The 23,626-nt window shown below is 36.3% G+C and overlaps 1 protein-coding gene across 1 annotated transcript in view; it reads left to right on the top strand.

The window, feature by feature from the left end:
• The window catches only part of LOC117400413 (calcium-transporting ATPase type 2C member 1), a 48,577-nt gene that overhangs the window by 4,612 nt on the left and 20,339 nt on the right, over positions 1-23,626 (top strand). Inside the window, exons 3-17 of the mRNA XM_034000337.3 lie at positions 3,255-3,371; positions 4,095-4,184; positions 4,293-4,328; positions 4,769-4,830; positions 8,918-9,026; positions 9,355-9,510; positions 14,596-14,664; positions 14,882-14,957; positions 15,477-15,543; positions 19,638-19,762; positions 20,168-20,265; positions 21,535-21,630; positions 21,784-21,873; positions 21,995-22,099; positions 22,508-22,664. Of these exons, the coding sequence (XP_033856228.1) occupies positions 3,255-3,371; positions 4,095-4,184; positions 4,293-4,328; positions 4,769-4,830; positions 8,918-9,026; positions 9,355-9,510; positions 14,596-14,664; positions 14,882-14,957; positions 15,477-15,543; positions 19,638-19,762; positions 20,168-20,265; positions 21,535-21,630; positions 21,784-21,873; positions 21,995-22,099; positions 22,508-22,664 (1,453 nt within the window). The remainder of the gene's footprint in view (positions 1-3,254; positions 3,372-4,094; positions 4,185-4,292; positions 4,329-4,768; positions 4,831-8,917; positions 9,027-9,354; positions 9,511-14,595; positions 14,665-14,881; positions 14,958-15,476; positions 15,544-19,637; positions 19,763-20,167; positions 20,266-21,534; positions 21,631-21,783; positions 21,874-21,994; positions 22,100-22,507; positions 22,665-23,626) is intronic.

Here is a 23,626-nt window from a genome sequence, read left to right as displayed (position 1 = left end):
TGGCCTGCTGAAAGTTCCAAACCTCCCTTATCAGGCAAAATAATCTTTTTTTTTTAATTAGGCTGAGCCTTAAAACATTCTGATCCAGTGAGAGCAGAATGGCAGAATCTGTGGAGCAAAGTTAATATGCTAGAAGCAAACAAACTAGGTTTGACTATTGTTTTTTCTTACTAAAGCATTCAAATAAGAAACCTAATATAATGACATTAAGTAAATGGTATGAGCAGTCCTAAGTTTTAATATTCAAGGTTGCATTTGCTGCTAATTAAAAATAACCTCTTGCCTTCAGTGTATATCAATGAAGTAAAATAGAATCGCAGTTTATAAGTGATTGCTATATTGACGTATCTGAATTATAACTACATGTTATAAAATCATTTAAAGTATAAACTGTAACTCTAACAGTAAACTTGCTGAAAGAATACAACTAATGTTGTAACCTCGTTCTCACCTGCTTGTAGTACAGGCAGTGTTGAAGATGACTCATTGGCTGATGAAGCAAGGATTTTTGATGGTCAGCAATTTAAAAGCCAAGATCCTCTCTATAGTGAGCGATCTCGTTAATATTAAGAAACGGAAATACCTTTCGGATAACAGAAGATAGGAGTTTATCTTACAATAATCATTTTCTATATATATAACATAAATTAATTAGAACCTGGCAGGAAGAGATGGGAATGGAAAGCGTAGGACGTGTTAATATGTTAAGTTAGATATTTGTTTGAAGTAATAAGTATTGAAAAATGCTTACTATAGTGTTTCATATTAATCAACCCTAAAATGGGCAAAAAGCAAAGGTTGTCTTAAAACCTGCTTTGACTGGATTTTGTATGAACAGTGAAGAAGGTCAGACTTAGTTCAGTCACTGTAGCACTATGGCTTTCTGGTATATTAATGCTAGCCTGTATTTAGACATAAATAACTGGACCTTCCATTAAAATCTTGAAAGATTTGTCAATGGAGTAAAATAATATTACAGTTTCTAGGAGCAAATGTTATACTGAAGTAATTTAATTAGAAATACATCTTATAATGCCATTTTGAAGATAAACTGTTCAAAGAACATAGTAAAAGTTTATTATAACAGAAGCATGGCATTGACAATATTGCAAACATATTGTTAACACACATTTGCGATAATGGTCATTTAATTTAATCAATTTAAGAATTAGTTCAGTTTCTCCAACTAAACAAAAAGTCTTTAAGACATAACATTATCAATTAAACCAAAGAATACACCTGTTTAGTTTATATAAAGGTTTTACTGCAGTAAGAAACAGAGGTACTTATTTACAGGGAAACGGAAGAATTTAAAAGTAAAAATTAAATGTTTGTCTCAGACACTCAGTAGAATTCTGGAAGGGCATTAGATCTTAAAAAAATAAAGCTTAGTCTTTGGTACCTCAAAGCAGGATTCGGTGTTGACTCTTGAAAGCAGGATTTGCCAACCTTCAATGACAGCCAAAGGAGGGTGCTTTAAGAAAGACAGGAGTATGTATCACTATATTATAAGACAATAATGAGAGCTGACTTATAAAAAGTTAGGATGTGTGTTTTTTTTTTGTATTACCTGAAAAGATACCGGATCCTTCTAGAAAATATCACTCAAAGATAAGAACTGTCAAGGCAGATTGGTGATCAGATTTAATTGGGACTCCTGATGTATTCAGTGGAGGGAAAATCCTATAAAAACCAAGGTAAAACCCCCAGTCAAGTATCGTGTGACTTGCTAACTACAAGTTGTGTGGTCCATGCTCTGAAGATCTCTGAAAAACTGATTGCTGTTTGGTCGTATTCACAAGTCTCTGCCTTTTGATGACAGTTCTTATTTCAATATATCCTACACTACACTTCCATATTTTGGAAGGTAAGCATATATTTGAATTTAATATCTCTTTTATATTGATGCATTGCTATAAGATATAGAAATTATGTTTTAGTCTTAAGAGAGTGATATATATTGAATGTTCTAGAATTTAGCAGTGGGCGTTTTTAGCTTTATGCATGCGTATTTATTACTGTATTGAAGTACTAATGCTGTTAATGCTGTTAACCCCCCCCCCCCCCCCCCCCCCACCCCATTGTGAAATATAAATCACTACTGCATGCCAACTGGGATAATATGACTGCCAATAGTAATGTATTTTACGTAGTGCTGGAACAAATGTCTGCATATTCAAACAAATATTTTTTTGACATGGATACAAAAATCAGATGTTCGTATTCGCTGGAAGTTGCGCGACAGTTTAAAAAAAATGGTAAATGGAAAAAATCTCTGTGTGATGTGTGACATTTTAATATAAAAAAAAAACAAACAAAAAAAAAAAACACAGGATCAACACAGCAGTTCGAGACTCTATTTAAAAGTTTTAGACAGCAAAAAGTAAACAAAGCAGATTATGCGTGCGCACGCTAGTGATCTCTATGGAAAGCCCTCTAGGTCAAAAAGCGTTGTGCTGCTTTAGAGCAAATCAGAATCTAATGGAACAGGAAAAAGGCAAGCATGTCATTCTGAAATGCCTCGCTTACGTGCACAACTTTCCGGAAATGTTGTGTAGTGTTTTTTATATACAGTACAGTAGATTGTATGTATTATATATTGCAAATTTCTGTTTTGTGGAATGTAATAAACGAGAACCAAAACAGTGAGTTTTTCCCCTTCGTTTTACAATGCCATTTCCATGTTTTGTTTTATTTGAAGTGTTTTAAAGTTAAATTTCAGTTTTGTTTGCTTGTTCAGCTACAAAAAGCCACAAGTAAGCCTTGTGTTACTACTTTATGAAAACGTGTCTATGGCCACTGTTTACTGTGAAGAAAAGACAATGGCAAGGAATGAAAAAAAGTTAAAAAATAAATAAAATGCAGTGTCAGCTTTATGTATATTTATGTCGGGAATAAACAAAACAACGTTTAACTTGAACTGCTATTTGGCATCCTTTGTTTTGTAGTTAATTCACTGGGGTAAAGTAAGACCTGCGCAACGTATTCTTTACTCCTGTGTTACATAGTGTCACGTATTGCTGTAAAATAAGGCGCGCACACATGGGCCATGCCCCCCTGCCCCTGCTGCTATGCTGTCTCTGAGCAATATAATGGCTTTCATTACTTTCACAAATTCAGGTTATACTAAGCTTGTTTTCTGGATCACATCTACAGCTATCCCTCTCCTATCACCTCTGGAACAAATGTACATTCTTAAAGAAGTAATATATGTATTGAGATTGTGTTGACCCTTGATTTGCTTTCTTTAACAGGCTGATCTGCAGTATGGTTTGAGTCACAGTGAGGTTTCCCATCGACGTGCGTACCATGGCTGGAATGAATTTGATATTGGCGAAGAAGAGCCCCTGTGGAAGAAGTACATTTCACAGGTATATTATATGTTGGCTGTCATAATCATCTATGGAAATTCAGAATCTTGTGTACAGAAGGGCAATCAAAGTTTGCAATGCAATACAAGTTGATCATTACAAAATATATATATATATATATATATATATATATATATATATATATATATATATATATATATCGTATTCCTTCAAATTTAAGACTCGCTTTTTTAATAATTTTCATGCTTCTCAAACATACCCTGTGTCTTAAATTCGAGTGCAGTATAGTGATGGGTGTATAAAATCATCAACAAAAGATGTGACTATCCGAGTACACAAACAGCAACGCGCCTGACTGCCAAGAAAAGACAACAAAGGCATCTGCCCGAATACACAAGCAGCAATGTGACTTTTACTGCTGATTAAAAAGACAAACCAACTTCCTCAGGAATATATATATATATATATATATATATATATATATATATATATATATATATATATATATATATATATATATATATAATATAATATAATATAATATAATATATATATATATATATATATATATATATATATATATATATATATATATATATACTATACACACACATTTTGTTTTCTGGCAATACACTAGTTTACATTTGAAAACAGCCTGTATGCAATTTTAGATTTAAATGACTAACCTTCTGAAGGAAGGCATTGAAGTACACTGAGCTATGGACTGTGTTAATTGGCTCATCTCTTCACTTATTTTTTCAGTTTAAAAACCCTCTCATTCTGCTTTTGCTGGCGTCCGCTGTAATCAGTGTGCTAATGCATCAGATTGATGATGCTGTCAGCATCGCTGTGGTAAGAGCTTTTTTTTTCTCATTACATAATATTCATGCAATGTAACAATGCAGTCTATAAATTGAATATATTAACTTTTTATTTATGCTTATTTTTTTATTTTTTTAGGCCATTGTTATCGTTGTAACGGTTGCCTTTGTACAGGTACGTTTTTTTATGTATTTTTCAAATTTCTATAAGCAAGTGTCACATGGCAGGGTATCTGGTTATGCTGAGATATCCAGATGCTTCGTGTTTGTTAGACACCCTCTGTCTACTGCATATCTCCCTCGGTTATCTCCTTTATTTCTTGGACAGCTTTGATATATTGTTTCTTTGTTTTTCCTGTTTTAAGCTCTGCATCCTCTTAACTTCTGGTCTGAAATAGGCCTTGCAACAGTATCAATTCTGTTGACAGTGACGTTTCTATTGCAGAACCGGAGGCTCTGGCTGTAAGTGATCCAGGTTAACACTGTATTCACAGTTAAAACTTGGGGTATTATGCCAATTGCTGGTGTGTTTTACAAAAATTGAATAAAGGTTAAATGTTAATTCAATAAAGGAAATTCTTGTCTAATTGTCAATTGACTTCTGTTTTGTTGTAGGAATATCGCTCTGAAAAGTCTCTTGAAGAACTGGGCAAGCTAGTGCCTCCAGAATGTCACTGGTAGGATATGACCTGTTTAGGGGTGTTGCGATATGACGATAAAAAGATAATCGCGATATAAATTCTAACGATTTTTTCTATTGTCAATAGTTTTAATTATTTAATTTATTTATATTTATGATTTTGCACACTGAGACGCATCAGCTGGACAGAATGCAGAAAAAACTATAATAAGAACATCCAGTAGATGGCGATCATGAATTTCTGGTGAGACGGTAAATATTTTTGTGTCATTTGTACGAATACAAACATCTGATTTTGTATCCGAATACATGTCAAAATATTTGTTCGGATATTTGTCCCAGCACTAAAAAATAAATATATATAATCTCAATCAATCTTTATTTTATATAGCACCTTTTGTAGTGAACCACAGGTTCTAGCCTTGTCACATATTCTAAATCACTGTGCTGCCTCACAGAATTTAAAGTACCGGTAGTCATCTTGTTTACAGTTACAGATGTACAGTAACTGTCAAACTGAGTGACCAATTACCAGCAAAAAAATTCCAAAAGTAGTAAGTAGACATATCGATTTTGGAGGAAGGACAATTAAATGAACTGGAAGATAGCAAACCGGGAAAAAAAATACTTTTTAGCAGTTTTAGCACATTATCCGTCCCTCTCCGGATGTAAACATAATGAAAGTGTATATTTATTTATTTATTTATTTATTTAGTTTTATTTAAAAGGTGTTTTTAAGGCCATTGGCTGTGCTGCAGGCCTAATCACCACCCAGGCATGTGTCTATTTCATGGGAACCGCGCGGCCCGTCATGGTTTATACCTTGCATATATAATGAAACAGTAGCGGTAGCCTATACGGGTTCAACACATTTCTTAGTAGATCCACCCAGGACTCTCTGGAACTTTGTTATGCAAATCTTGCAGCAAGCTGATGTTAAGCCCCATATTAGTCTTTTTGAACAAGTTTGTGAAACCAACTTTTTTTTTTTCTCCATGTTTTCATTCTTCTAAAACAAATCATGCTCAAGGAATTAAGTTTAAGAGATTCTAGGTGGGTGCTCAAGCCTGGTGCTGTCAATAGCGCACAGCAATAATAAAGCCACTGGCAATGAATTCGCAGCCAAGAATTTGGGCAGAGCCGTAACTAGAGCGGGGCAGCCGCCCAGGGCGGAAAAATGACTGAAATGCATTGCCACTCGAGTGATAATTTCGTTTTGCTGTTCTCAATGTTTTGGCTTGTCAGCTGTCAGCGCCCCCCTAGCATAGTCTGAAGAGCGCATGCGTCGCTGCACTACAAAAGGGAATGCAACACTTCCTTAGCAACGGTCTTAATGACCAAGAACCTTGTTCTGCATAAACCAGAAACATGATGTCGCCAGTTTGTTGTTATGGCATATCTGTGTTTGCTTCTCCTGCAGTGTGCAGGATTGCTTTATTTATTTATTTATTTATTTGCTCCTGCAGCCTTCAGGACACACATTAAGCACCTATGAATAAAAGTAAACCAAAACATTATGATAGGATAGACATTAATTAATAAGAGAATGCAAATAAACAGCCCTTAAAATTCACCATCCTGAACTTCAAGATGTTAAATGTGGTACCAGTCTTTTATTTATTGGAATACAATTGAGAACAAATGACCCACCCATTTGCTATTTTTAAAAGCACCATTATAAAACACATTTATTTGCTAATTATGTTGCTCTTATAATGCGTTAAAATATGTATGTATACAGACACACAAAATCTAGCTATGTACTGCAGCAAACATCGTACAGCAATATAAAATCTGTTATTTTTAATGACCTGCTTAATGTTTTGTTTACAAATAGCATATCTGCATGGCTCTTGCCAAATTCTAAATTGTTTTGGATCTTTAGGGAAACGGAAGAATTTTCTTTTTGCTAACTGTATAGATGTAAATGTGATTTTATGCCTTTCTGAATATGCTTTGTCATTAAGTTATTGCAGTATCCATGTTTGTGTTACGATTATTTTCAATCCATGCTTTTTTTACAGTACCGATCAATGACTGAGAAAATGCCACACATGAACTTAAGTTATATATACGAGTATACTGTAGAGATATTAAAGGATTTTGTAAGGGTTAATCATACGGTAGTTTTTATTGTTTACAGCGACACTGCTAAAATTCCACAAAGGCGTGCAGTTACTGATCAAGTTTTAATTTTGATGAGAAAGGAAAACAATTTAATATTCCTTATTATAACCACATAGCTTGATCTCTGCCTTAACTTTTACTGTGGAGTCAAAAACTAAACACCAGCCCTGACTAAGGAAAAATTACCATACGTAAAATAAACTCAGTCATAGATTGGTACTGAAAGTGCGAGGATTGAATAGAATCATAAAGGCAGGAAATCTAACCTTGCAGTTAACACGTGTAAACAAGTTCCTTCCCGTTTTTAAGTAATATCTTGTTCCCTTCAAACATGTTAAGGAGAGATTCAGAACTAACAATAAGTTAATCAAAACTATGAAATGCGAGCAAATATACCAACCTAAATCCTAACGCTCAAAAAGACCGGGACGAGACAGGGAGCGGTGCAAATATGATTGCCTGCCCCGGGCGCTAAAATGCCTAGTTAAGGCTCTGCATTTTTGGGGTATAAACGTGACCCCCTTTTTTTTAATATAAATTAAGGCTAGTGTATAGTGTATTGCATCTTCTTGCTAAGGGATATAAAAGTCTAAGCTTAAAGCAATCGGCTATCCGATCACTATGCACGAAGACAGCAAAAGCATTAAAGTATGAAAAAAAAATCTACTTTGCAAAGGGATTTTTGTTTTATTTATTTATTTATTGCAAAGGGCTACATTTTTTTTATAGTAGCTTCAGTATTTTTAATAACCTTGCTTATAAAACAACTAAACCAATAAAACATTATTATTATTATTATTATTATTAATATTATTATTATTATTATTATTATTATTATTATTATTATTTATTTCTTAGCAGACGCCCTTATCCAGGGCGACTTAGTCGTAAACAAAAATACATTTCAAGAATCACAGTACAGTACACATGAAAAAAAAAACTTAATGAAAGGTCTCTAAACTTCTCGTGCTGTATGCTTATTTTTTCATATTTGGTTAAAGAAGCTTGCCACCAGGGCTACCACCAGCAGATCTCAGATAATAAAGGATTGCTTGGTATGGCTTTTAGTTATAGTAGAAAGTTGCAAGATTAGTCACAAACAGGATTTTCACTGCTGAAGTCTCGTCTGCTTACGGACATGTTTCCATGCAAAACAAATTTGTTTTTGGTCAGTTGAATAGCTTTTTAGCGTGAGTAGGCGATTTACCCACCCTTAAGTTTTAGGCACGCACTTCCTATAGCGTGAGGAATGTGCATGGTATGTGCGTGGTACGTCACAAAAGTCGTGACAGTGGAGAGGGAATTTGGAGTTTCTAAAACGGGCCAGTGTTGCCATTATTTAGATTGAATCCAGTCCACGGTCAATTGGAAGTTCTGTTTTATAAGGCTTTTCCTTTTGCCCCTCCTGTTTGTATTCCATGCACAAGACAAGACTTATCGAAGTGTCAAAACAAGATGTACTGAATGTTCACAAATCTAGCATTGGCTTATTTAGACATCATGGGCCTGATTTATCGTGGTGTTTACAATCAAATGCAACTTGTACCATTTATTTGAGAAAATAAAATGTTAATGTTGCAGAAGTAGTAATAAACACACTTTGAAATCCTTAAATGAACGTACTTTGTTTCATTAAAAAGTGCATTGTATTGTATCAAAAATGGTGCAGATTGCATTTTGGTATAAAGACATTGATATGTCTGACTGGCACAATGATTTTGTAGTTCCCATAAAGTCCAAAACAAAAAAGGCTTCGTTGTATTGATATAACAGCATCTACTTCTAATGTCTTTGCTGCAGTCAAGTTGAATTCTACTTTCCACATCAAACATCTCTGCAACAACTTTATTTGCATATTGATATTGAAGCTGTTAGAAATGCATGCAGAAACTGAAAATGTATGGTGTGTGCAAGTGAATACCCAATAACTCATAGTATTATGTCTCTTTTGATTTATGACATAATTTGCCTTTCTTGCTCTTTTTTTTTTTTGCTAGTGTGAGGGAAGGGAATCTAGAACACATGCTTGCACAGCAGTTGGTTCCTGGAGATACAGTTTGCCTGTCCGTTGGAGAAAGAGTTCCTGCAGATTTACGGCTGTTTGAGGTAGGTTTAAACACACACCTAGGCGAACAAAATGTTTTATTTGTTTCAAATACCAGTATCACAGATTTTGAATGGCTAAATTGTAGAACTAAAATTGAGGGTTACCATGTGTTATCTAGGTAATATGTTTTTTTTTTATCTTGGAAAATATCTCCATTGTTGATTTATGGTTTGGAGAATTCACCCAGTGTCGCTGATACTGCATTAAAGTTACAGAGTGGAACCTAGGCATGCACATGTATGGTAAGAACTTGTCTTGCCCTGTAAATAGTAGAAATATTAAAGGTTGCTGAGTAGAATAGGTGAATCTTCTTTTTCCACCCTGCAGGCTGTTGATCTATCTGTTGATGAGTCAAGTCTGACGGGAGAAACGACCGCTTCATCAAAATGTACTGCTCCTCAGCCTGCTGCAACCAATGGAGACATCACCACAAGAAGCAATATTGCCTTTATGGGAACCTTGGTTAGATGTGGAAAAGCAAAGGTAACATTTATATTTTACATGTTTTCTCTTTTTCTAAACATATCCAGGACAATGTCAAAAACAATATAACATCATATCTTGATAATCACACAGAAAGAAATGCAGAACGGAATGTACATTTGGTTTAGGGATGCCATCTGTCCGGGTTTGACCCGGATAGTCAGAGAATTGGCATCTGTGTCCAGGTGGCAGGAATTAAAAAGCCCGGAAGCCCTAATGTCCGTTTTTAAGTGAAACGCATAAGAAACACCAGCCTTCCTTTAATATTTTCTTTGACATACTCTAACGAGAACTTTTGGCACATAATTTATTTTGGTTTTATTGGCAGTTTTGATTGGATCGCCAATAATACTTCCACCAATCAGGGTGTGGCATACGGTGTGCGATCCCACCCTCTGACAGACTGGTGGTATGCAGCACAGGTTAAAGAAGCATTGGACAAGGGAAAGAATGTGTCAGATGTCAAAATGAATGGCAGTGAGTGATGGAGCCAATTTGCTTGAAAAAAATTAAATTAAAATCAGACCCGACATCTCCATCAGTGGATTTAGAAAATCTGGTATTTATGATGGGATCAGAAACTCCAAGGCTTGTAAACTGCGCCTGCTACTGTGGTACCTTCAGGACTGTTCTTTTTGGGTTAAGCAGTTTTGTGTTTTTTTTTTTTTTTTTTTTTTTTTTTTTAAACAAGGGGTTAATTAAGTAACAGTTAAAATTGTTTATGCCAGACTTATTAGAAAGTCTGTAACAAAATGGTGTAAATTTTCTTCGGATTGTTATTGTCGATACGTTGTAGATACTACTATTAAGACGCCCAACGTGCAGGTATCACAAAGTCCCTAAACAATATGTTAAAATAACTGTTAAGTTCTGCACTGTATAAAACTAAGCTGATTTTGCCAGTGCTTGCTAGTGTAGTTTTATTGAAAGCATTTTCATTTTGGCTTTATTGTTAACCCTTTGCAGTCCATTTATTAAGTGTGCGTCAGGCGCGTCAGGTCCAATTTATTTTCACACGCGCAGTTAATTTTAGACGTGCTGTTTTAAAAGTATTTTTTTTCCACAGTCAAACAGGTTTAAAAGGCCCTGCATATCAACAAAGCACTCACTAGGCATCTCCAGCCCTGCCCCACCCATAGGACCGCAAAGAGTTAAAGTTTTCACACGTAGCAATACGGTCCTATTAACTAAATGATACTATGATCATTCCACTGTGTTATATTAGTGACCCATAGCTAAGTTTTAAAACTGAATGCTAGCAAATGCTTATCGATAGTGTACTGCAGTTAGTAGCCTAATCCTTTCCAATTACTGATATATTAAATTAAGGGCCATATAAGAACGATAAATATTGTAACTCATTTTTAGAAGGCCTTCTTTGTTGTATTCCAAGTTGCTGCAATGACGTTGTAGGCGCTATAATTAGTTTCTGTAAAGGAGATACTGTTTTAGCAGACAGATTTCATTAAGTAAACATGTATTTGAATGTTTTTGGAATTAAAAGTTGAAATACAAAACTGTGAAATTTGTCTTTGTGAACGTGCTGTGATAAAGGACAATTCAGAAACCGTCCAAATCTACCAAGATAGCAAATCCGCAAATTTAATATCAGCTAAAATGTCCCGTTATATGGCATTAGTCGGTTAAAGGATTTCCGCTATCTTATTAGAAATGTACTGTTTAGTACGGATCTGTACATTCTACTCTGTCCCCAGCATTTGAATACAGTTTTACATTACATTGATGCGATTACAGAACCTTTACAGTAAAATAGTTTACTTGCGATATACAGTGCCTATAGAAAGTCTACACCCCCTTGAACTTTTTTCGCATTTTGTTGTGTCAGTGCCTCAGAGTTTCATGCATTTAAATGAGGATGTTTTTCCACTTATCTACACACCATACTCCACTGTTAAGGGGAAAAAAAGTTTTTATTGAGAAATTATATATTAAATACAATACTGAAAAATCATAATTGGATAAGTCTCCACCCCCCTGAGTTAATACTTGGTGGAAGCACCTTTGGCCGCAATTACAGCTGTGAGTCTGTTGGGATAGGTCTCTACCAACTTTGCAGACCTAGATTGGTAATATTTGACCACTCTTCTTTACAAAACTGTTCAAGCTCTGTCATGTTCCTTGGGGGGCGTTGATGGACAGCAATCTTCAGGTCATGCCACACATTTTCGATTGGATTTAGGTCAGGGCTCTGACTGGGCCACTCAAGGACATTTACCTTTTTGTTCCTTAGCCACTCCAGTATTATTATTATTATTATTAGTTTATTTAGCAGACGCCTTTATCCAAGGCGACTTACAGAGACTAGGGTGTGTGAACTATGCATCAGCTGCAGAGTCACTTACAATTACGTCTCACCCGAAAGACGGAGCACAAGGAGGTTAAGTGACTTGCTCAGGGTCACACAATGAGTCAGTGGCTGAGGTGGGATTTGAACCGGGGACCTTCTGGTTACAAGCCCGTTTCTTTAACCACTGGACCACACAGCCTCCAGTATAGCTTTGGCTGTGTGCTTTGGGTCGTTGTCATGCAGAAAGGTGATTTTCTATCCCAGTTTAAGCTTTCTTGCAGAGGGCAGCAGGTTTTCCTCAAGGACTTCACTGTACTTTGCTCCATTCATTTTCCCTTCTATCCTGACAAGTGTCCCAGTCCCTGCCGATGATAAACATCCCCATAACATGATGCTGCCACCACCATGCTTCACAGTAGGGATGGTGTTCTTTGGGTGATGCGCTGTGTTGGGTTATTATTCTATTACCCCTCGGCCACAATCTGCACAAGTTTATTAATTATGTGTGACTGCCGACTAGTTTAACAACGCACCAGCCGACAGCCACACATTACCACAAGGTTTTTAATGTGGATGGGACTTCCATATCCATATATACAAAATATACAGCTCCGCCGTCACATTTATAAATAAATCATAACAATAATAATAGAACAAAACAAATACAAAATAATAAATTGCACAGGGGCGGAGGGGCATCCTGTTCTAAAATAAACAATACATTTATGGCAGGGCTTTGCCCTGCCTCCTTTTCATGTGCAGGGCTCCTCGCCCTGCCACAGTTCTGTATTTAAAATGGCATCTCTAAACAAGGAAGCCACGTTTGGAAGTATTTTGAGGAACAAGAAAACCGTGGTATGTAAATAATTATGCCAAACAAAATTGCCGTTCCACAAAAACACAAGTTCAGTGCTTCACAATTTGAAATGAAAACATTCAGAATTATTGTGGATGAAGCTACTGATGGCAATAAAAGGCAAACATCCATAACAACATTTGCTATAGATTTGGCCGAACAGGGCGTGATCACATTATCCCCTATGAGGACAGTGCATGTGAATCGTGAATGCTGCAGTTTTGAAATCGATATAAGATTATCCCACTACTGTGCCGGCCCATAAAACAATAACAGCGAGGCTGGAAAAACTTAAAGAAAATCATGCTGCAGCTGTTCATACAAAACTTTCAAAGGGAGAAAAAGTTGCAATTACCACAGACCCATGGACCCCATTCCCGAATCTTTCCATTGGTGGAAGGCTTTTTTCACTTGAAATTGGCTTTTACCATGGCAATGGAAGTAATTATTAGGGTGTCAAAATGGGTAGTGGTAGGAGAACGCTTGGCTTCTGGAATGCGACTGCCACCAATTAGAGCATACATGGATGAGATGACGATCATGAATACAACGATAGCCTGCACTAATCGGTTATTGGGCAAACTAATCAATAACATTGAATGGGCACGAGTGCAATTCAAGCCCAGTAAGTCAAGGAGCATCTATAATTAATTACTACAGTGGATAAGAGGCTCTACATTAACGGTGAGGCAATACCAACAGTGTCTTAGAAGCCTGTCTTGGGAGATGGTATGATGGGGACCTAAAGGACACAGTTTGTGTGGGAGAAGAGAGACAACAAGCAGTGCAAGGGTTGAAGACAGCAGCGCTTTACCGGGCAAACTTAAACGCTGGTGCTTTGTTTGGTCTACTGCCAAGCCTTCTGTGGCCATTCACTTTGTATGAGGTTTCCTTGACAAAAGTAGAGAAGCTGGAAACGTTAATCAGTTCATATGTCAGGAAATGGTTAGGAGTTTCACGCTGTCTCAGCAGTGGGATTGTATGGTAAAGGGATACTGTAGCTGCCAGTCTCGGCTCTAATTTAGGAGTTTATGTGCGCCAAGGTTCAATTGGAAATGACATTGGTAGAGTCGCACGACGAATGTGTGAGGGAGGCAGGACCTGTGTTGAAAACTGGAAGTGGGCGGCAAAGGAAGCTGTGAAAGATGCAAAGGTTGCCCTTCCTATCAGTGATGTCATGGGACAAGTATAGCATAGAAGAGGAGGCCTTGGACTCAGTTCAGCTACTCCTACATGACACAAAGCAGCCCCAGCTTAACAGAGGAAGCTAGTAGTCAACGAGGTGCAAAAGCAGGAGAGGATGAGGTGCGTAAAGGCAGTTTCCCAGGCCAAACAGGGAGAATGGATGAGATGGGAGAGTGTGGAACAACGCAAGGTCGGCTGGCGAGATCTATGGACAGTGGAACAGAGCAGGATCAGTTTCCTCATCAGGTCAACATATGATGTTCTCCCATTACCACAGAACCTTAATCTATGGGTAGGAGAGGATCCGTGGTGTCCTTTGTGTTCATCGCCAATGTTTTGGATATATAATGTACATCGCTGTATACTGTACTATGGTTTTCTAAGTTAACATCCATTTCGCAGCCAAACCTCTGGCCATATCAGTGATATAGATTGCGCATATAAAGTGTACATTTTACTTCATGCATAGAAATGATTTTTAGATGTAATTTACCTTGCATTATGTCACATTTTTTTAAATTTAATACAATAGAAAAATAGTAATTTGATTTGCATACCCGAGATTACATATACAGTACTTCAAGTTTTATCCTCTGGCCATGTCCAATTATATGTTTTGTAACACAAATTTTAACATTAATTTTCAGCATTTATGTCCTAAAAATTTGCAAAATGAGACAGCTTTTTTGGGTGACAGTAGCTTGCATTTAAATTCTCCTTCATACATTGTTTTTAGGGAATAGTTATTGGAACAGGGGAAAACTCTGAATTCGGGGAGGTTTTCAAGATGATGCAAGCTGAGGAGGTGAGTGATTTAAGTTTAATAAGGCTATAATTCCATTGAGGTGTTCTTGTCTTGACATTTAAAAAAAAAAAAAAAAAAAAAAAAAAAATGTTGGAGAACTGAATTAGTGAAGTGTTAATAAATTCATTTGTAAGTCATATCTTATGTAAATGTTAACTATGCATATTAAAGGTTAAGAGTTTGTTTCTTATTATTAACACTTCTGTTTCCTTACCAGGCACCCAAAACCCCTTTACAGAAAAGCATGGATTTGCTTGGAAAACAGCTCTCCCTGTATTCCTTTGGCATCATAGGTACAATTTTAGTTGTTCCTTCCCAACACATCCTGCTTTCTAAATCTCTGTTGCTGCAACATACTAAAACTGTACATTTTTGTGCCAGACAGGTCTTTTTTGAATTTCCAATGTTTAAATCAAGTGGGGGCTCGAAAGAAATTTCAGGCTTAGACATGCTCGAAATGCTCCGTCCAGAGTCAACTGTCATGTCTTCACTTGAGTTTTATGTTGCGACTAGGGCTGTCAATTAATCGCAGTTAACTTCTGTGATTAACAAGTTAATTTTTTTGGAGATTCAACTTTAACGCGCATTCATCGCATTGCTGTGTCTTGAGCCTTTCAGCACACCGTACTTCAATCCCGCCCGCAGCAACATTGGATTGAGTGTGAGTGCAGTTATTGTTTAAATAGAAAGTTAGTCACTGAACCGTTTTATCCAGGTCGGGCAGTACTTTCATTTTAGTATTTATATCCATCCATCCTGTATAGGACTTTGTTCAGTCTGTTTATGCAATTCATTTTTCGTTTCTATTTCAGGTGTCATTATGCTTGTTGGTTGGATGCAAGGAAAGCATATACTTGATATGTTTACAATTGGTGTAAGGTGAGTCATCTCAAAAGCAAGATGTCATATATAAAACTGTTAGACATTTGTACAGATGTGCTGTCTCCTTTCTGTAGACTCTTATTGTGTTTTTGTTTTTTTCCTTAGTTTCTCTTTTGCAAGTATGAAATGTATCCATTTTGGACTCAAAACTGTACACAGGATAATCTGGATTTACTCTATGAAACACTGAAAACAATTCAACCAGCTGATATTGCTGTTGCTAAAATGCAGCCGCGCCTAATATGAGAGTGGAAACTAGCTCAATCGAAGTCACACATGTGTACAGGTGGATGATAGTTTTGAAACTATAGTCAGACTGTAAACCGTGAGCTGCTGAATAAAAATGAAATATGTATACACAGTGGTTTAGGGGCAATATATAATACCATTTTTATTTAAAAAAAAAAAAAAAAAAAAGAGAAACTGCATCTTTTTTCTCCTTGAATAGAAGAATCGTTGGGGTTCAATGTTTCAGCAGTGTTGACTAGGGCATTTTATTGAAATTGATGTGTGGCTGGGAAAGTTGGCACAAAAGCAAAGCTGCATTGTTTTACATACCACACACTTTTGAGATAAGGGGCCCTATGTTTCATTTGGATTTCACAGAGCAGGAACACACAAACGGGCATCTTGTTTTGGCCATATGTTGCAACTAGGGCTGTTAAGCGATTAAATTGGTACAATTACTACAGCCATCTAATTTTAAATTTGTTTTATTACTGATGCTATTATTTATTATTATTCTTAACTGTAAATAAAATCATTTAAAAAGTATTTATTTATGTATTTATTTAACCAGAAAATACACCAATTGAGACAGTCACCAAAAATGACTAGGGGCAATAATTTAGAAATTTGAATAACAGATAATAAATGCAATTGTATTTTAAAATATCACGACAGTGTATAGTTACTAAAACGCAAGGGAAATCATGGATATAAATAGTCAACGTATATCTGCTTTTCTGACTCATTTTATCTTATGTTCGTGTACGTTTCTCAGGTATTGGAGACAGCCTAACTTTTAAAGAATCACTTCTCATAAGCTGCATATAGCATAAGTAGGTTACCACATCACACTCTGATGAATATCACTGTATATCTGCCATCTTAACTCTTTGCAGTCCATTTATTAAGTGTGTGTCAGATGCGTCAGGTCCAATTTATTTTCACACGCGCAGTTAATTTTAGACGCGCTGTTTAAAAGTATTTTTTTCCACAGTCAAACGGGTTTAAAAGGCCCTGCATATCAACAAAGCACTCACTAGGCACTTCCAGCCCCGCCCCACCCTTTCGTTCGCAATAGCTTTCACATATGCTAAGAAATAAATAATAATAATAATAGTCGTACATACCGATCAATCATCTCCTGATCACTCGTTTTATCACCAAACTCCTCAATAATGCGATCCAAGTCATTATTTTATTACTATAACATCTCAAAAAAGCTCTGCAAATGTCCGTGATATTCTCTGAGCGCTGATGCAGTAGCCGCCAGCTTGTTTCCTTATGGCCGCCGTTATCTGATGCCAGGGGCAAGTATGACTAATCATGAGATACGCCCCTTTTTTTTTCGGCTTGTCTCGGCTCCTGTTGCTTCCACTCGGCCATTGAATGGTTTTCTCTGCTTTTTCCGGAGGAAAATGACTAGAAACCCGTTTTTTGCGTTTTTTTGATGATGTCGGACAGGGTCCGACATTGGACTGGATAGGAATAATTGCAATGTCGGACCAGGTCCGACATAGGACCGCAAAGGGTTAAAACTTTGACAGGAAATGTTAAAGTAGATAACACTTTAAGTTCAATATTTAAAGTGCAACTGCCTCCATGTAATTTGTCTTTTGAACGAACAAAGCCTGTGTAGCGTCAGAGTGGGTCATAATATCATTCTGTGTATGAAATTAACAAAATTGAAATATATAGAGGGGGGTCCTAAGCCATTCTCTGTATTTTATCTTCCCCCATCAATGAATGAATCATTTGGCGCCAGCAGTATCTTGCACAAGGCAACGCAGACAGTTTTGGGTGCTTTGACACCTCATAAATCCAGCCGACGGGGGGTGAAACAGCGGACCAATTGAGAACAAGGGGCCGTCTAGGAACGAGAACAACCAATGAGAAACACCCCACGTGGACTTTGGCACAGCCCAAAATAAACAAACTGACCAATCACAGGGTGGAAGTGAGAATCACAAAAGCAGCCTCACGACTTTCAAAGGACATGCTTCCCATACAGCATTTCCCCACACTAAGCAAGCTTCCCACAGGAGAAACGGGCTCCCCACAGGAGAAGGGGCTCCAGGCAAGGTAAAGAAAGTCGTGCTGATAGGAAGTGGCTTGGAGTTCGGAGAAACAAAATGGAAGCTAAACTGCTCTTAAAGTTTCTGAAGTCATTGGAGCATAAGTGCTCGAATTCATGGAAGTCAAGGAAGAACCAATGTTCTGAATTGCTTAAAATCATGTTCTGAAAAGGCCGAAATCAGCTTTGAAGAGAGCCTAGCTCTTTGCCCTACAAGAGACTGAAAGCTTAAACGGGACTCTGCCTTGAGCTGAAAGCGTGTCTTGGTTTCCACGTCGCTCCACGAAACGGACAGAATCATAGCCAGCAGCTGGGCCTAAGGTCATGTGCTAGCCATACAGAAGAATTGCAACGAGAACACTTCTATGAACTACATAACTTTTCAATTGCAACGCATTATCTGAGCTGAGTTATGTTTGATCAGCAGAACTATTTCCAGTTGGAAAACTGACAATAACAAAGATAATGCTGCAAGACTTGGAAATCAACAAGCTGATCTCCATTTGAAAATAACTATTTGTTTATTGCGAGCCAATGAAATACAATGCGTACTTCAAGTATGGTCTTCTTTCATTGGAACTTCGGATCCAGAGAGCTGCAGTGTTCATCAACAAAGCAGATTGATTTTTTTGTTGAAAATCGATAAGCATTCAGCATATTAAATACTTTATGACTCAAGAAAATGCTATCAATTTAGTAGATTAACTGTTCTAGGAATAGAATATAACTTTTTTAGAGTGTGTAAGAAATGGATTTTGTTTGTTGAAATGTGCAACTCAAAGGAGTTGCCTCATAAATGCAGAGAATTTGATCATTGCACCATTTAATTTGAATATGTAGGCTAATCAATTGAGGTTGATAACATATTAGTTTGGTAGCTCACGTCTAAACTAAATAAATGAACACTGTAAAACTAATTTGCTAAATTAGGTACTGGAATGTTGGATTCCGTTCTGAATGGGAAGTTGAATTAATTCTCGTGCATTTTGAGTGTTGAAAATACTAATGCATAGTAGACACTTTGTGTGATCAGCCATAATTAATATTAGTATATTAACCATTTATGCTAATAATGTTATGGTCGTGGTAATCGTTTGACTATGAAATCAATGAACTGTATACTATTCACACTTATCTCTAACCAATAGCCTTTCCTTTCTGTAATATTAAATTACTTGTGCACCCCTTTTTATTCTTTAAATAAACTATTAAATATGGTATGTCTCTAGAGACTAATTTTATATTTAAATAAATTGTATACCTAATTCACTACACACTATTTCAGGATTATCATCTCCAGGTTAGTTTATTAATGCAGCATAGCTTTCTGAACCTGAGCAGTAAGCAAACACAAGCCATAAGCTACACATATATTGGGCATATGGGGCCAGTTAATGCATACATACAGCTTTTATATATGGATTTATTTGTATTTAATGAAAAGAAATCCTACATTAACTGTAAACAAAACCATATTATGTGCCGTATATGTTAGAAAACAAAATTGATTTAATTAGAAACGTCACCAGCTACCACCAGTTAGGTTTTTACCTAAATAAGAATCATTTACGATAGAAAACGCATCATAGTAACCAAATTCCATATGCTAATAAGATGGCTAAAACTTCACATGTAAATCAGGTTCAGTGAGTTGAAAAATGCTGACTTCGGGAACCAAACAAAAGCCAAGGAAATGAAAACAGTATATAATGCATCAAGGGGTTGTGCTTCGAAAACATGAAAATGAAATGAAAATAACAACACTTTAAAATATTTTTCTACTTTCTTTTAGCTTGGCTGTAGCCGCCATTCCCGAAGGCTTGCCCATTGTGGTGACGGTGACATTGGCTCTCGGAGTAATGCGAATGGTGCAGAAGAATGCTATTGTAAAGAAACTACCAATAGTGGAAACATTAAGTATGATTATTTTCTGAAACACAGCTCTTTCTACTGGGAGCCCTTGAGCTAAGAGTTTAGAGGGTTGGCTTTTATTGCATGTAACATTATTGTTGTTTATGCAGTAGTAAAGCCGTAGACGTTCCTAATAATTGTTTTAATTATATTATCCAGCAAATACATCTATACATATTGTAACAATTGGGTTCAGATTGTAAAGTAATAAACCATGCAATTTATAATAAAAAATAATTAACAAAAGCTTGGTCACAAAAGACAAATTCTAAGAAAGGTTAGACTGTAGGGAAATAGAGAAACCTAAACAAATAAACAAGTCAAATAAAAAAAACGAATCTATCAAACAATGTTCTTGTTTTCTTTTGTATTATTCAATACTACAATAATTGATTTTGATGTTAACTCCAGGCTGCTGCAATGTAATTTGTTCTGACAAAACTGGGACACTGACCAAGAATGAAATGACTGTCACTCATATATTTACATCGGATGGCCTCCATGCTGAGGTGAGTGTAAAGCAGTCAAAATCTAAAGTCACACGGAAATAAAGAAAGATTATAAATAATGCTTTACACTAAATCCAGAAACTGTGAAACAAATCTTAGTGAATCACAGAAAACGATGCTTGAAATGCGCTGTCAGTAATAATTAATATACAGGGATTCTGTCCTATAAATACATACCACTATGTATATGTTTCACTTACACATTTACATGCAGCTATAGCCAAATATTTTTTCATCACCCTATAGAATTAACAAATTTTGCTTCATAAAGTCAAGTGAAACCTGCTGAATAATGTTACGTTAACATATTGAATTGCATAGTGCTTTGTAGTTTTCCTTATACTAATCAATTGAAAAATGTGATATTTCAAATTTAGCATGAAATACTGTATTACCATTATGGCTTCCGGTAGACTTTTGCTTTGTCATTTCGTAGTTTTCTTTTGACTGCACAATGTTAAATAAAATATCTAAATGATGTCTCAGTCCTAAAATTATAGGTGATGCAAAACTTTGGTCATAGCTGTATATCTGGAGAACCAGCAAAACCTTTGAGTGTTTTATGCCTATGAAGTAAGAAAATGTTACATTAACATCCTGACAACTTTTTACACTTAACTTTTTAAAGTCTGTTTCAAAGCTCTTTTCAAAATGGCCACTCTAGTGCACTGGGGTTTGAGATCTGTCCTCTAAATCACTGCAGGAAGAGCGATTTAAAGTGCTCTGGCTCTTGTGTTCTGTACCACATCATTAATTAATTAATTCATTCATTCATTAATTAATTAATTAATTTAATTAATTAATTAATTAATTAGTTTAATTAATTTCTGAACAGATGCCCTTATCCAGGGCGACTTTCTGTTTCTGTACCACATCATGGATCGTTATTGCTGTGTTACCTGTTTGACAATGTGGGCAGTAGTCCTTACACTATCAGTGCAGTAGCATATCCATTTTGAAAAGAGCTTTGAAACAGGTTTAAGTTATAAGTGTAAAAAGTTGTCAGGATGTTAATTTAAACAATTGTAGCAACACATGGGGACGTGTAACGCTGTATTTTTTCTAACCCTGCAACTTACTCTTTAAGACTAAAGGTAACTGTACTTCCTAACCAAAAACAAACACACTCACCCGATTGACTGAAGCCTACAAAATTAGAAACATTACAAAACTGGCAAAAGTAATACAATGACAATAATTATATACTCCTCCTTCGATACAAACAGAAACATGTCTATACATGGAACCAATAAAATGTTTGCCCTACAGGTTACAGGAGTTGGATACAATGGTTCAGGAGAGGTGATATCCGATGGTGAAGTGGTACATGGCTTCTCCAGTTCATCTATATGTAAAGTAGTGGAGGTATGGAAAATATGATTATTTGATGTTGGAGAATACTTTTATGAGTATTATTATTTTTAATTACACATGTCAGTAGATTTAAAGTTTGGAATATTATTATTATTATTATTATTATTATTATTATTATCCTCATCCTTTTTACATTTTTTTTAGGCGGGGTGTATTTGTAATGATGCCGTTATTAGAAATAATACATTAATGGGAAGGCCTACAGAGGGAGCTTTAATTGCTCTTGCAATGAAGGTACGTTATGTTTTAAATGTATGTATGTATGTATGTATTTATTTATTTACTTATTTATTAACATTTCGGCTCACCAGAGTACCACGTCTCATTTGTTTTTCGTACTTTTTATCTGCTTTAGATGGGATTAGATGGTGTTCAGCATGAACACATTAGGCGGGCTGAACACCCCTTCAGCTCAGAGCAAAAGTGGATGGCTGTAAAGTGTGTTCACCGAACCCAGCAGGTACAGTGGGCTATTCTGTTACACTGAACTGAAGTACTGTTGCTGCATGAAGCAACTGCTGGAGGTCATTATGTGGAACAAATTACAACCCTAATAAAAAGCTTCCCACTTATACTTTTATAATGTTGAACATGTAAAAAAGGAAAGCTATTAATTGATTTGTAACTACTCTAATTAGTATATGTCCGTATTGTAAGGGGGTGAGTGTCCTGAATAGAAGATGTGTATTATAATTTCATATTTATTGTTACAATTTGTAACTTATTGGGTTATCTGAAACGGTAATGTTGGTTGGTTTCTTTAATGTCAAATTTGATTTTTACGTTGAAAAACAAATATTGTAACCATGCTCCTACCAAAATATGTGGTACTGTATGGATGGTAACATTTAATTCTTTATTTTTATAGGATAAGCCTGAGACATACTTTATGAAGGGCGCCTATGAACAAGTAATACACTGTTGCACAACCTATAATAGCAAGGGACTGACCCTGCCACTTACCCAACAACAGAGGGAACTGTATCGGCAAGAAAAGACATACATGGGATCTGCAGGACTGCGAGGTAAGCCACTAATGCAGCAGCTGAATTGACAATATATTTAACTGTAGACATATCTGTCCAAAGGATTAGTACCTTTTGAAACTTGCTAGCCCTGATGTGAAGTGCGTACGTTGTAATGAACAACAAAAGTTGGGGTCACCAGGGCTTAAATTTCAGCAGGGATAGCAGGAACCACGCATTTCCCAAGTTGCTCCTGCATATCTGCAACTTTCAGTGCGGGAAAGTCCCGCAGAGGTATTTTAAGACACCAAGCTGCTGTATTTTTCACCCATTTTAGAATGCCTGAAACGCTACAAGAAGTGGGTGTCAGTGACGAAAGCACTATGAGCTGCATTTTGAGTAGTTCTGGTTAAAATAAATAAATAAATAAAAGAAGTGCTGGATATTTTAAGTGCCGCGAGACTTTATTCTCTCGTACGTGATTCTCGGCAGCTATCTTTAAGGATTATAAAAACTTGGTACATAGACGATATTAAGTTTATCTAGGTGTTGTTTTGCAAGCGGTGACCTTCGCTTTAAAACCATTTATTTTGGGGTGCCAGCGCACCGAAGGTTATGCACATATTACTCCGGCACCGTAAAAGCCATGTACCTGAACTATGATCGCCTGAAGTTAAGCCTCTCGTCATGTGACAGAGTTCACAGCTTAGGTTTTGTTTTGAGTCTATTGCTCTGTCACTAGCTAGACTGAAAAGGGCAGTATCGTTGGAAAGCTTAGAAGATCAGTCATCCCCCCCCCCCCCCCCATGTTCATTTCATATTTAAAGTCAATGGTGCAGTGTTGTGTGTGGTGTTTTTTTTTTGTTTGTTTTGTTTTGTTTACAATATATATAGCAGTGGCCAAACATTTTCAGGCTTTTTTTTTCTTTTGTGGTGAAGGATTGCAGCCCAGTATAAATCTCCACATTTTTGTAAAATGACTACACTTACTTCAAAGATGCAACGTGTTCAAAATTCAAACA

The sequence above is a fragment of the Acipenser ruthenus genome, chromosome 4, assembly GCF_902713425.1.
Source record: "Acipenser ruthenus chromosome 4, fAciRut3.2 maternal haplotype, whole genome shotgun sequence".
Taxonomy (NCBI): Eukaryota; Metazoa; Chordata; class Actinopteri; order Acipenseriformes; family Acipenseridae; genus Acipenser; species Acipenser ruthenus.
The sequence above is the reverse complement of the archived record's forward strand: the minus strand, read 5'-3'. Positions and strand labels throughout refer to the sequence as shown.